The sequence below is a fragment of the Eumetopias jubatus genome, unplaced genomic scaffold (assembly GCF_037043125.1).
Source record: "Eumetopias jubatus isolate StellerSeaLion01/CBP00866 unplaced genomic scaffold, mEumJub1_p1.0 scaffold_3, whole genome shotgun sequence".
In the NCBI taxonomy this organism is placed as follows: domain Eukaryota; kingdom Metazoa; phylum Chordata; class Mammalia; order Carnivora; family Otariidae; genus Eumetopias; species Eumetopias jubatus.
Genome location: NW_028274809.1, coordinates 124,090,623 through 124,104,453, shown reverse-complemented (window position 1 = coordinate 124,104,453; position 13,831 = coordinate 124,090,623). Strand labels below are relative to the sequence as shown.

General features: G+C 42.2%; 1 protein-coding gene across 1 annotated transcript in view; it reads right to left on the bottom strand.

Annotated features, from left to right (window-relative positions):
- B3GLCT (beta 3-glucosyltransferase) overlaps positions 1-13,831 on the bottom strand; it is a 136,112-nt gene that overhangs the window by 13,977 nt on the left and 108,304 nt on the right. Inside the window, exon 14 of the mRNA XM_028106794.2 lies at positions 6,454-6,573. Coding sequence (XP_027962595.2) covers positions 6,454-6,573 — 120 coding nt within the window. The remainder of the gene's footprint in view (positions 1-6,453; positions 6,574-13,831) is intronic.

Below are 13,831 nucleotides of genomic sequence, written 5' to 3'. Positions count from 1 at the left end.
CTCATATAGGTGATGACCGACAGTGAGATCAAATCTAACTGAAACAACCTTGCATTCACTGTCCAAGTGATTCCAGTCTGTGGATGCTTCTTTAAAGTGATTTTGAGAAAGAGAAAGGAGAGAGAGAGAGAGAGAGGTTGACTTGCCTCAAATAGTGCTATGATGCTACTTGACCTGGTATGTTGGGTACTTTCTGGTGGAACTCATGCCCAGTCCTGCCATTCTATGCCCTCAGATTTGCAGGAGGCTGGAAACTGTGAAACAATATTTTCCAGACTCCCTTGCCAGCGAAGACCCGGCTTCAATCTGTCCATGAGGGGCACGATACTAGGGGAGGCCATCGGCTTCAGGCATTGGCAGTCTCTGTGGCAGAGACAGGCGATGCTGGGTAGCCCCAGGCTCCAGGGCCAGAACCACAGCAGCAATGGGGAGCCAGTGCTGGGACTGGCTCAGATGCAGTGCTGAGACCCAACTGCAAGATCATCCACAGCAACCCACATGGACAGGCTCCAGAACACAGCCTTTGCCCTGCTCTTCCAGCCTTTGGGGCAGTACGAGCTTTCTGTAGTTACTGAGCTCTCGGGAGAGCCACTTGCCCCGTTTTATCCCTCTGGCCCTTTCCAACCCTTTCACACCAAGTTCCTGCAATACATCCTCCTCTTTTTGAAATACAGATTGGTCCTAAAATATAGGGCCGGTCTGGCCCTACGGTAGTAATGGATCTTCTCGTAGTATGAATAATCCAATAGCTGATAGGGCTGAAGGGACTAATACGGTTCACAAATTCATTCCCAATAAGCAATGACTTCCTTGAAGGCAAAACTGTCTATCACTTCACATATTCCCAGAGCCAAATGCAGGGCCTTGCACACAGTAAGCACTCAACAGAATTTGATGCATCAAACAAGTGAGAATAAAGCTGCCCTTACAAAGATCTTCTTCCTGGGGGAGGGGAAGGAGTTCTATGAATCAGTCTAGTGGGAAGGAAAAAAGGACAAAGACCTTGAATACAATCTCTGATGTGAAATGTTGATTCCATGCTCAGCTGGGGGCTCAGTTCAGTGTAGTTTAATACTAGTGACCAAGCCCTGGTGATGCAACACATACACAGGGCACTCACCAAGATGCCAGAGAACACGGTGAAACAAGACCAGACAAGAGGAAAAAGCAGCTCTTTATTTAAGCTGATACAAGAAAATAGGACTGTACCAGAGGAAGAAACACAGTTCTTGTGAACTCTACCAAAAGGAAAACTGAACATTTGAAAACTCACCAGAAATCCTCTTTCAGAGTCCAGTGCCCACCAGGGGCTGGGATAGCACCTCCGTGCTGAGTCAAACCCCTGTTCATCTGCCCGACCCCAGGAAAAGAGCCTACGTAAGGGGACATGCACCTGCTGGAGACAGACACTTTCCTTAAAACATCTATCTGAAGCCACGTCAAGGGGAATTTCCTAAGTAAGTATACTGCAGTTGACCTTGAACAATGCAGTGGTGAGGGGCCAGCCCCATGTGCAGTTTAAAATCTGATTCTACTTTCCCCTAAAAGTTACGTACTGATAGCCTACTATTGGCCTTACTGATATAACATAAATAGTCGATTAATACATTGTGTGTTATATATATTATAAACTGTATTCTTACAATAAAGTAAGCTATGGAAAAGAAAATGTTATTAAGAAAATCATAAGGAAGAGAAAATACATCTATAGTACTATACTATATTTATGAAAAAAACATCCACATATAAGTGAAACTGCCCAATTCAAACCCATGTTGTTCAAGATCCAACTGTACTTGTATTCCAATCAGAGCTGTAATCTTCTTTCTCTTAAGCCCAATTTAATTATATCAAACACTTTTTTTCTTTTGTCAGCATCTAATAGAATGAAAAAGAAAAGGAAGGCCCACTCTTTTATCCTGGCCCACTCTCTGAAAAGTTAACTTTGCAGGAAGATAAAATGTAAGCATAAAATCTTTATTAGTAATTTCTTTTCTATTTTTCCCTACTCATACAGAACAGTCTTACATTAATTATTCACACAAACTAAGTACACACGAGCCTTTAATAACACTTGCTTATTAGTATGCTGATGGGTTGTTTCAAAATGAAGAATTCCCCCAAAATGGAAAACTACTGGACATACCATGGTATGTCTGCTCTGCCTGCCAACTTTTAAATATTAAAAAGATGTTGAGAGGCTAGAAGACTAATAATGTGATTTCTTTTAATATACAATATACTAATTTTAAGCAGAAGAAAAACTGAAAGGGGGGCAGGGGCTTGCCCAAGGCCATGCACGTGCAGATCAAGAACACATACAGAAGGTGAAGGGCATCAGAAATGCGCCCGCCTCTCCCGGTCTTCCAGCAGATGAACTGGTCAGGGCTGTCTCCAGGTAACACTGTCCTCAGCCCCTTCAAGGAGGCTGCCAAAGAGAATGAGGACATCCTGATCATAGCTTCCTACTCACAGGAGTAAGCAACGAAGTGAACACCAGACATTTGCATTCAAAAAAATGCAAAGGTCTCATTTTCCAAACAATACAGAATATCTACACATAAATCACTGTGGAGTCTACACTCCCGATTCAGCTCTGCTTCGTGGGGCTGAGGGGAGATGGCTGAAGGCAAGGCTTTACAAAAACTTGGCGGTAAACCACAGTGAAACACAAGAAACACATTTCATACTACAACCATTTATATGTATTGTGTGTGTGTGTGTGTGTATAAAACAAACAAAATTTCACAAAACAACACACACCCTTACTACATGTGATACACTATGATATTTCTATTTTATTCTATTCCATTTTATATTTCATTATTTTTAAATGATGGTTATGATCCATTCATTGGTTTTATAAGCCATTAATTGATCCTGACTTGCTGTTTACAAAAAAATCATGTTGGTTCTTAAGCTGGATCATCAGAAAAGTCTACTGAGAAATCATTTAACATGATGTCTGCAGCTTTCTTATAAAGGTTGATATGAGACAATCTCATGATGAATGTTTCTGCATCTTTGCAAAAGTGGTATGAAAAACAGAATATTACAACAGTCGTTAGCTATACAAAGACCAAGGCTCAGTGTTCATGCATTTGTTTGTTCATTTATTCATTGTACCTTGTAAAAAATGAGTCCCTATGCTAGGAAGTGAGGATATAATGAGAAATGAGATAGAGGTGCTGCTTTCAAATAATTCATAATTTAGGTGGAAAACAGAAAGGTAAATAGGCAATTAAGTGATAATGGTTTGCATAAAATGCTATGAAAGTATATTTGAAAGGCATCCAACCCAGATTTGAGAGGCCAGACTAGGTCAAAGGCTTCCAGGAATAAATAATAGCTATATTGTGTCCAAAAAAAAAAAAAATGAGAAGGATGAGCCAGGTGACAAAGACAGAAAGTTGGGGAGGGGACACAGTGCTATGTAGAGACCAGTGGATGCCAGTCTTGAGGAAGAGGAAAGAAGAAATGCCTCTGAGGAACTGAAATAAGATGAAGGTGCAGATGAATGAGGCTATAAAAGTAAAACAGCATCTGTCAAGGTCATGAGAGGCCTGGTAAGTCTTGATGAGGAATTTGGACTCTATTCTAAAGGTAACAGGAGGTTATAAAAGAATGCAATGACTTTCATTTCCCATGGTAATAAAAAAAAATCCAAATAAAATTAAAATCACATTAACCTATGGAATTGTTGAAGAGATGGATGATATGAAACCCAGAAGAACTAATTGCTAGAGAAAGGAATCCTTCCCATGTGGGTAGCAAGATGTGGCAGCTTTCAGGGACAAGCTGGGTTAGAGAGCAGGAGGAAGGAGACAAGACCCCCCAGAGAAATCAGACCCAATGCAGTGGCCTCAGCAGCACCCAGAGAGGCTGTGGCCCCGGCAAACCAGCGGTGATTAAAATAAGGCCTAATCTCAGACCAACATGACTCCTGTAGGAATCCGAAAGACTATCTCAGATGCCAAAAGTAGGAAAGAATTCATGCTCTTGTGGAAGAATAAAAGCAATGGAGGCGAGTGAAGGCCTCTGAGCAGGAGGGCCACAGGATCAGACGTGGTTGTGGAAAGGTCTCTGTGGCTACAGTGTGGTTGACAGCAAGGAGCAGAGGAGACGAGCTGTGGCAGGAGCGCACGTGTAAGAGGTGGGGTGACCTCGACTAGCCCTGGGGAGGTGGAGACAGAAGTGGTATTTATGAGACCAAACTGACTGGGTGACTTCAGGGTCCTGGGGAATGAGGGCGAGAAAGGGTAAAGCAGAGTCACAGGTCTCTGGGGTGGGAACTCGTGATTCCCTGAGGCAAGACGACTGGAAAAACACTAAAGCAGGGGGGCCAGAGTCAGAGGATGAGGTCAGGATGGCAGTGCTGGGTCTTGTCACCCCAGTGGACATGGCCTCGAAGTCAGGAAAGAGCTGTAGGCTGGGGACAGAGGTTTGGGTGCTTTCAGCATAGTCATAGGGGTAGATAAGATCACCAAGGAGAATACAGAGTGAGAAGAGAAAGAACACCAGAAAAGATGCCTGGAAAACACAACCATTTAAGGCACAGGAACAAGGACCTGGGAAGGAATGCTCAGAAAGGCAGGAATACACAAGGAGAGGACACTGTTCTGGAAAGCAAGAGAAAGGAGGCTTTCAAGGAGCGGCGGTCACCTCTGTCAAAGGCGGCCAAGAGGTTAAACACAAGAGAGGCTGGAATCGCACCATTGTATGTGGCTACATGGACATGGCCACAGACCTCAGCAAGGTGGTTTAGGTTGAACGCCAAGCACGGGGGTCAGATGGAAGTGGGGAAGCAGAGATCATGAATCGTGGATTCTGAAGATGATTTAAGGGGGAGGTGTGGTGGCAGGAAGGAGTTTTAAGATGGGAAAACTGGAGGTGGCAGGAAGTCCACAGTAGCAAGGTAGAAGTTGAACATATAAGAGGTTAAAGGTGCCAGCTTGGTGGTTACAGTGCCCACCATGGGCCTGGGAAAAGGAGCAGTGACACTCATGCAGTGTATCTGTCAATCTGGCACGAGCCTGTGAGCGCCAGGAGGGAAGGAACTGTGGTCTTTGTTTTCATCCCCCATGCCCACACCCAGGAGGCTCCTGGAGTAAATGAGCAACCAGCTGGAGCAATGAAAGGCAATGCTGGCTGCGTGCTGTCAAGTGCCATTTCCCGCTTCAAGGGCCAGTCTCAGACCTAACAGTGACATCCAACAGGCAAGGAAGACAACAAAATAGTTTTCTTGACAAAAAATCACTTCTATGTTAAAAGTATATCGACACCTATGTGCTACAAAATATACAAACCCATATTCAAATAACAGGACCCCTTTCGAAGGTAGGAAGTTCTTACTCAACAGATACCATGCCCAGATCCTTAACCAGACCCAGTACCTCACCCACTGAAAACTAAATGCATTACCATACGGCTGCACATAGCTTGAGGGTTTTTTTTCCTTTTTTTTTTTTAAATGAAGAGATCAATACTCCTTGGGCTTCCCTTTAGTGTCTTTTTGAAGGCCCACCTGCACCTGCATCTCTTGTTGCTAATGACCTCAGGAAGAGGCACAGCCACTGCTCAAGAAAGATCAGTACTCATGCCCAGGCTTAGTTATCACTATGAAAGAGTCATGTCCATAGCCATGCTATATTAACCACTGAATCAGCCAGAACCCCTGGAATGTGGTTCTTGAGGTCCTGCAGTAGGAACTATTCTGATCTCGGGGACTGCAAAGTAAGAATATAAAGTCCTGACCCTTCAGATGTTTGGAAACCAGTGCCAAGAATGTTGCTCAGCACATGGTGGACATTCAGTAAATACCTGTTGGAATGACTTTAAATCACCATAGTTTATACCAAGTTAAGATTTTCCCTACATACCCCAATAGCAAAGACTACAGAAATAATAGAAAGGCTAATTGCTCAATTGATTTACCCATATAAATCAAATCAAAATCTTTCCCAAGAGATTAGGCAGATACTTCATTTAAAGACATTGACTTTTCACTGTTATTTAAAACCTATAAATCCTACACAAATATCATTTAATTGCTTAAGTCTAAACTTCTATACTACTCTTCTCCAAAACATGATTTATTAGCACTAGATAATTTAAAAGTCTAATGACTTATTTTCTGACAAAATCTATATCCAAATTTCTTTTTTCATTTAACCAATCAAAACTAATTGGCTACCTAGAAACAATTATTCCTATAGGGACATTTCTACCCAATACCTTGACAACGATTTATATTTCTTCGTGGGGTAAAATATTCTTTAGTGTGTTCTTTTCATATTTAGCAAATTTAATGTTCACTTTCCTATTATAGAAACGGCTGCCATTTACAGAGCACTTAGATATCAGGATAGGTCCCACCGCCACAGACCGAGCCCTATATCGCGGAAACTGAAGTTAATGCTGAGAGTATGTGCAGAAAGCCATGCTCATAGTTACCCTCCTCCTCCTGTGATGTAGCTGTAGCCGCCAGTGCCCAGGCCATAGCCGTACCGCTCTCCCAGAAACACTGGTTCACTGGAGTCATAACAGCTAAGCAAGTGCTGGAGCCTGGAGATGCTAAAATTCCAAAGAGAACATAAGCAATAATGACTTAAACTCAAAAGTGTGTTCACAGTAAATAGTTTATGATTCTTACATCCCACTGGTCATAGTATGTAATTATATGTATATATGTATAATTATAGTATGATAACAATATGAAATCATTTAGAGATGAAATTCAAGTGATTTACAGAAAAAATGTATTTTTTCAGAAAAAGAAAAAAAGTCAGTGGACACTATATTCCTGTAAACAGAAGAGAGACTAAAAAACCAGGGTCTTACTTCCCAGTTTTAATAAGCCACTGCCAGAACATGGCTGCCTAGACTGGGTGAATAGGGTGGCAGGTTAATGAAGTAAAGGTGGCCAATGTTTAGCTCACTTCTACCAGTTTAGCTCACTTCTACCAGTCCTGTTTCTCAGTAAGTGTGAACTGTCAAATCTTTTCAGGTGTACTTGGTGTAGGAGTGCCGACAACAGCGACTCCATCTTTGATCCTCCATCTTGTTCTCACCTCTAGCACACAGGTGGCACCACTTAAGATAACTACCCTGTGACAGCACCACCACGCCCCTGGCGCCATAAAAGCTGGGGATTAAGGTCTGAACTGAATAGTGGCAAAGAATTGCTGCATATTACCGTCCCGACCGACCAACCAACCGACCAACCAACCAACCAACCAACCGTAAGTTGTCCTGAGTAAAACTGCTTTTTAAACAGGATGGAGTGGCTTTTGCTTCCATTTTCGGTATTAAAGTGCCTTCTCAGTCTGGAGGATACATGACTGAACCTCCTCCACCTCCTAACACTTGGCGTAGTGGGCAGGATACCGAAAATCAAACAAGCCATGGGTTAAGAGGCTATGCTGGGGGGAGCCTGTTGTGCGTGGGGGAAATCCCAAGCTGGCTAGCCCCCACTCTGTGGGGAGACTCGGCCAGGTCTTTTGAGCATTTCAGACCAGTGTGTGAGTACAGGGATGCCCTAAAAACACCTATCTGAAATGGTGGAGAAGCAAAAGGGCTCAGAAAGGGTGGCAGCTTGGGTGTTATGACTGTGGGATACTGGAGAACATGGTATTACGGTAAATGGATTTGAGACATCAAAAATGGCCTAAGCCATGGCTCAACCTGCCTTGTGACAAAGGTTATATACTGCAGGTATGGGTGAGAACTGCAGGCACTTAGCTAATCTGACTGATTGGATACATGCTAGCATTAAGAAAACCTGGTTTAATGAGGAGGCTGTTCCCTCCCCTCCGTTGCACGGGACCTCTACAGAAGGTCTTTCACCTCTTTAGTTAAGTTCTATGGAAGAACTGGGGATGAAACATGGCATTTACACCCAGCATTTTGGTGGCCCAAATAAAGAATTACATTCCTCTTGTATGAATGTCCATATCTCACAGTCAGCCCCAGGGGCAGGGTATGGGATTTTAGTATCCGTTCTCGTCCCTGGGGTTAAACGTCCCATTGCTATAGTAGCCGCTATAATGGCAGACTTACATGAAACCGAAAGGGAAATAGACTGAAAAACAGGGAAAAATAAAAGATCCTCCTAATGATAAAATGGTGGAAAGGGGGCCTATCAAGAGCTCATAAACAACGGTAGCAAGATCTAATATGATCTGGGACTAGTAGAGAAAATACAAACAACCCATTCGGTCTTGCTAAGCCTCTAGAAGGCACTGCCTAAGGGAAAGCAGTTTACTTCCTTGAAGGAAGGCTCTAAAAAGCCAGGGGTGTTGCCAAGTGCCCCCCTGCTACCTGGATACCACCTACCCCCCAGAGACTAGGAGGTAGGCCAGTGTTGCCCCTCTCGTGCGTGCAATAGGGGGCAACCGGAGGTCCCAGGTGGAATTAACCATTTACTGGTCTTGTGCCAACCAACAGACCGTACTAGCACTAAGAGTCACTGGCTGAATGCACACTTATCTATGGAAAGATAAGTATAGGCATTAGGGATACTAATAGGGATACTAATACCAAATGTGAGTTGTAGACTAGATGTAAGTTCATATCCAGGATTTGGCTGGGGCTTGTGGCAACAACAAAATGGGAAATCAATTATAGTTCTTTGTATAAGTTCAATAAGAACATGTTCTTGTAATGGAACATTGGAAACAGTGGTTATATTACCAAGGCTATGACCGGAAGGTCCTATTTGAGAGAGACCTGCATAGATTCTGATAGGGCCAGTTTTAAGGTGCTAAGGTTGACTTTATGGAGCCAAGGAAGCACCTTGAAAAAATTAATTCAACCTGGTCCCTGTTTACAGGGTTCCTGGGAGCCTTTACCAGGTAAGGAGGGTTACTTCCTGGCAGTCTCAGAAACCACAGGATATTTTGGGGGGAACCTCAAGAAGAGTGGAAGTAACTCAAACTAAAGGTATTGCAGGTAAGTCTGATGGCAAGTATTTGGCTTGGCTTCTGGCCTCCAAAGGCTGTTAAATGTCAATATGAAATTCCTTATGAGAAGTTCCAACAAAGCAGCTTTAGAAGAACCTAAATGGCCAGTCACTATTCTTACTGCATTTATGTAAATAGGCCAAAAATAATAATAATTAGGCCAAGTTTATTAAAATTGGACTTGTTTTACAAACGATCTTTTTTTTTGGCAGTGAGGGAGGGGGAAACTAAGTGGGGGAGAGGCAGAGGCAGAGGGAGAGAGAATCTCAAGCAGACACCATGCTGGACTTGGAGCCTAATGGGGCTTGATTTCATGAACCTGAGTCAAAATCAGGAATCTGATGCTTAACCAACTAAGCCACCCAGGTGCCCCCACAAACAACTTAATTTGGCTACCTTTGATAGAAATGAGGGTGATTTTAGAGAGGAAAAAGTTGATTTGGTGATTTATCTTTATGGGTGTTAGATTCTAGTTCTGATTGTCTTTGAATGTTGATTGTTTACTTCTAAAACTAGGCTGGACCCTGAATTCTTTTGGTTTTCTTGCATATATGGCTAATTTTCTACCTGACTGCTTGCACACTTATAGGCCTGACTTTGAAAGCCCACCAGCAAGACCACCTCCTGAAATGGGACCACTGTTCAAATGAACTGACCTAATTGGCCTTATTAAAATGTAGACTAAAATGCTAAGACTATATGCAAGACTTCCAAAGTAATGGCTCTATAAAGGATGGGGGCTCAACTTAGTACTACAGAATCTCTGCAATTGGTTGAAAGGCAGTTTCATTCCTCAACTCTTGACCTGCACCCCTCTTCAGCAGGAAGTAGTTAGACTGGTCATCGCCGCACCCCTCAAGAATGCGGAATGCTGAAAAACCCGTAGTGGTACTGGTTAAGCTCCTGTTGCTATTTGTATTGCTGCTGCGGCACCGGGATGCAAGGCCCCTCTTGGTATCTGGTACTAGAGTAAATATTATATGGGCCATAACGATGCCAGGTGGGGAGGGCATGGAGTGTAGGAGTGCTGACAACATTGACTCCACCTGTGGGACTTGTGCTCCCCTCTGGTGCACAGGTGGTGCCACTTTAGATAACGGGTAGAGCGTCTAGTGCACAGGTGGTGCCACTTTAGATAACGGGTAGAGCGTCTAGTGCACAGGTGGTGCCACTTAAGATACTACCGTGAGCCCTCCCCACCATGCCCCTCACACCATAAGAGCTGGTGAAAGGGCCGGATAGAGGCCTCGAATAGGGGTGGAGACTAAGAGTCTATTATAGCCGGGATCGTCTGGGATCGTCTGTCAGCCCACCCAGCCACCCGTCGGTAAGTTACCCAGAATAAAATTCTGTGAACAGGTATGGAGGGACTTGCTTCATTTTTTGGTATTAAAAGGACTTCTCAGTCTGGAGGAGACCTTACTGACCCTCTGCCACTTCCTAACACTTGGTATCTTTTCGTTTTTTTAATGGCCCCCAAATGGATTTTTTTTTTTTTTTTTTTTTAGATTTAGAGAGCAAGCGAGCACGTGAGGGGAGTGGGGGGCTGGGCAGAAGGAGAAAGAAACTAGCAGACTGCAATGAGCAGGCGTAGCCCGATGCAGGGCTCAATCCCACGACTCTAAGATCTCAACCTGAGCTGGAACCAAGAGCTGGATGCTTAACCAACTGCACTACCCAGGTGCCCCCCCCCCCATAATGGAATGTTTGAGGTACAAATGAGGTCCATGTCAGGCACATGGCTGGCAGGTGGGGAAAGGGAATTTGGGCAATGAGGCTTTCCAGGAAACCTTCCAATTATGGTGCACAGCCATGCATATGTTTCCCCCCGAGTAAGGCCACATGAGTTGTCTTTTTGTCTATTTATACCTCTGGTAACTGTACTTTGTACAAGTCAACAAGATAGCTTACAAAGGGCAATGAGAATATCTAGGAGCCGATCACAGAAATGCCTGCAATGAGAGCTGCCATAAGGATGAAGGAAGAAAAAGACTTTGTAGGAAATTAAAATCTAGAAATAGCTTTTTAAAGGTGAGACAAAGGTTGATATTGAGAAGGGCTAGCTTTTCTGTGTTTGAAGAACTTACACCACTTACAGATACTTTATAAAGTCCTTCCACTGTATGTTCTAACTAGAGCTGGCCAGGTCACACTCTACCAAATCCCCAGTTCTCTCATGACATTAATCAGTGTTTTCTGAAAAGAGTTGCTCCCTGGTCAATTTCAGATTAATTTTTTTTAATTGGCTAAATAAATTTCAATGTTTCTCCAGCCTGACAAGCATCATGCATGTTCAAGAGGTGGATATATCCAGTATTTCTCTAAATTATTAATCATAAGTTCTTACAGAGAAGTATTAATATCTAGAAGACTGGTGCTCTAGAATTTCATTTTTCTTCTTTTGGGGGATAGGTAGGGTCTTAAGAAGTCAAAGTGGAGGTGCATGAAGTAGAGAGGAGGACACCTTTCCAATCCACGCTCCTGCATCTTAAACAGCCCAGCTAATAAGCCTAAAGCTGAAAGTGAAGAAAATAAATTTAACGTGTGAAAAAAATTGCTTAAAAATATGGTACTAAAAGTTCACAAGTTTGCTAATCATGTTTATATCTGCCTGGAGGTCAAGGCCACTGACAATGTTGACAGTTTCTCAGTGGCCGGAATACATTATCTTGGAGACTTGTCGTGTTTGGGGCACACAAGGTAAACATTCTAGGCACCTAGTTTGGAATCTGCCTTCAGGAAGTCAGCTGATAACTCTGCAGGGGAAGGTGAGGAAGTTTGCAGATACCTAGTAAGACACTATTCAGTTATGGAGAATATACTCAAAGATCTCTAAGGCCACGGAAGCCTTCAGCTGGTAAAAGTCTGTATGTATTAACAAACAAACAAACAAACAAACCTCAAAGACCTCTGGGGCAAATTTACATCTACTTCTTGACCTGAGAAGAAATGAAAAGTATTTCTCTTCCTCCTGCATATTGTAAACATGTCAATTCAACCCTCAACTTATAATTTCTGAGGTTAAAATAACTGGGATTTAACATCTCATCTGGGTTTCTTTTCCTTTTAACATCAACCATTTCCCTACTCATGATATAATTTTAAAGCTAAAGAATCATAAACGGAGTCTGACAACTATCATGTGCTTCATTTTGCTAAAAACTAGAAATGTGGATAAAGCAGATGAATCTCCAATTCTATCCAAGTGGATTGGCTGTTCATCCAGGAAAGGAACTTTTATTTAACAATATGTTACCATATCAGGCAATTTTGAGGCACAGAAATGAAGAAAAACAGTATGGCAACAGTTAAGATTACATGCTATCAAAATCATATATAACACAGCTTAGCGTTGCATAGAGATTTTCTAACAGCATAATACTGATTTCTGTGTGTATGTCTAATGGACACATAATGTTACCTAAGTTTCAGAGGTACAATTTAGTGATCTGACACGTTTATATGCAATGTTATGCTCACCACAAGTATAACTACCCTCTGTCCCATTACATTGCTAACTACAGTATCATGGATGGTATTCCTTATGTTCTGCTTTTTATTCCCATGGCTCACTCATTTCATAACTGGAGGTCTGTATCTCCCCTATCCTTCACATATTTTGCCCAATCTCCCACTCCCCTTCTCTCTGGCAATCATCAGTTCTTTATAGGTCTGATTTATTTTTATTTTTTTATATTCTATTAGTGGAATCATAATTCCGACTGAGAAAGACAAAAACCTTATTTCACTTAATACCCTCCAGGTCCATCCATGTTGTCACAAATGGCAAGATCTTTCTTTTATAGCTAAGTAATATTCCACTCTATATATATACACCACATCTTTATCCATTTATCAATGGACACTTGGGCTGCTTCCATGTCTTGCCTACTGTAAATAATGCAATAAACAGAGGGGTGCATATATCTTTTCAAATTGGAGTTTTCCTCTTCCCTGTGTAATCCCCCAATAATGGAATTATTGGATCATATGGTATTTCTACTTCTGACTTTTTGAGGAACCTCCATACTGTTTTCCACAATGGCCACACCAGTTTGTGTTAGCACTAGCAGCACAAAAGAGTTCCTTTTTCTCTACATCCTTGCCAACTCTTGTTTCTTGCATTTGATTTTTGCCATTCTGACTGGTGTGATATCTCATTGTGGTTTTGATTTTGCACTTCCCTCAAAATTACTGATAGAGCATCTTTTCATGTGCCTGTTGGCCATCTGTATGTCTTCTTTGGAGAAATGTCTATCCAGGTGCTCTGCCCATTTTTTAATCAGATTGTTTTTTTGTGTTGTAGGACTTCTTTACATATTTTGGATATTAACCCCTTATTGGATACATCATTTGCAAATATCTTCTCCCATTCAGTAGGTTGATGCTTTTTGCTTTGTTGATGGTTTCCTTCACTGTGCAAAAACCTTTCATTTTGATGTAGTCTCATAGTTATTTTTTGTCTTAGACATACCTAGAAAAATGTTGCTATGGCCAATGTCACAGAAAGTATTGCTTAAGCCCTCTCCTCAGATTTTTATGGTTTCAGGTTTCATATTTAGGTTTCTAATACATTTTGAGTTTATTTTTGTGTATGGTGTTAGAAAACAGTCCACTTTCCTTGTTTTACGTGTTGCTGTCCAGTTTTCCCAGCACCACTTGTTGAAAACATTGACTTTTGCCCATTGTATATTCTTGCCTCCTTTTTCATAGATTAACTATATTAATGTGGGCTTATTTCTGGGGTCTCTATCCTGTTCCACTGATCTATGCATCTGTCTTTATGCCAATACCATATGGTTTTGATTACTACAACTTTGTAGTATATCTTGAAACCTGGGATTGTGATACCTCCAGGTTTGTTTGTTTTT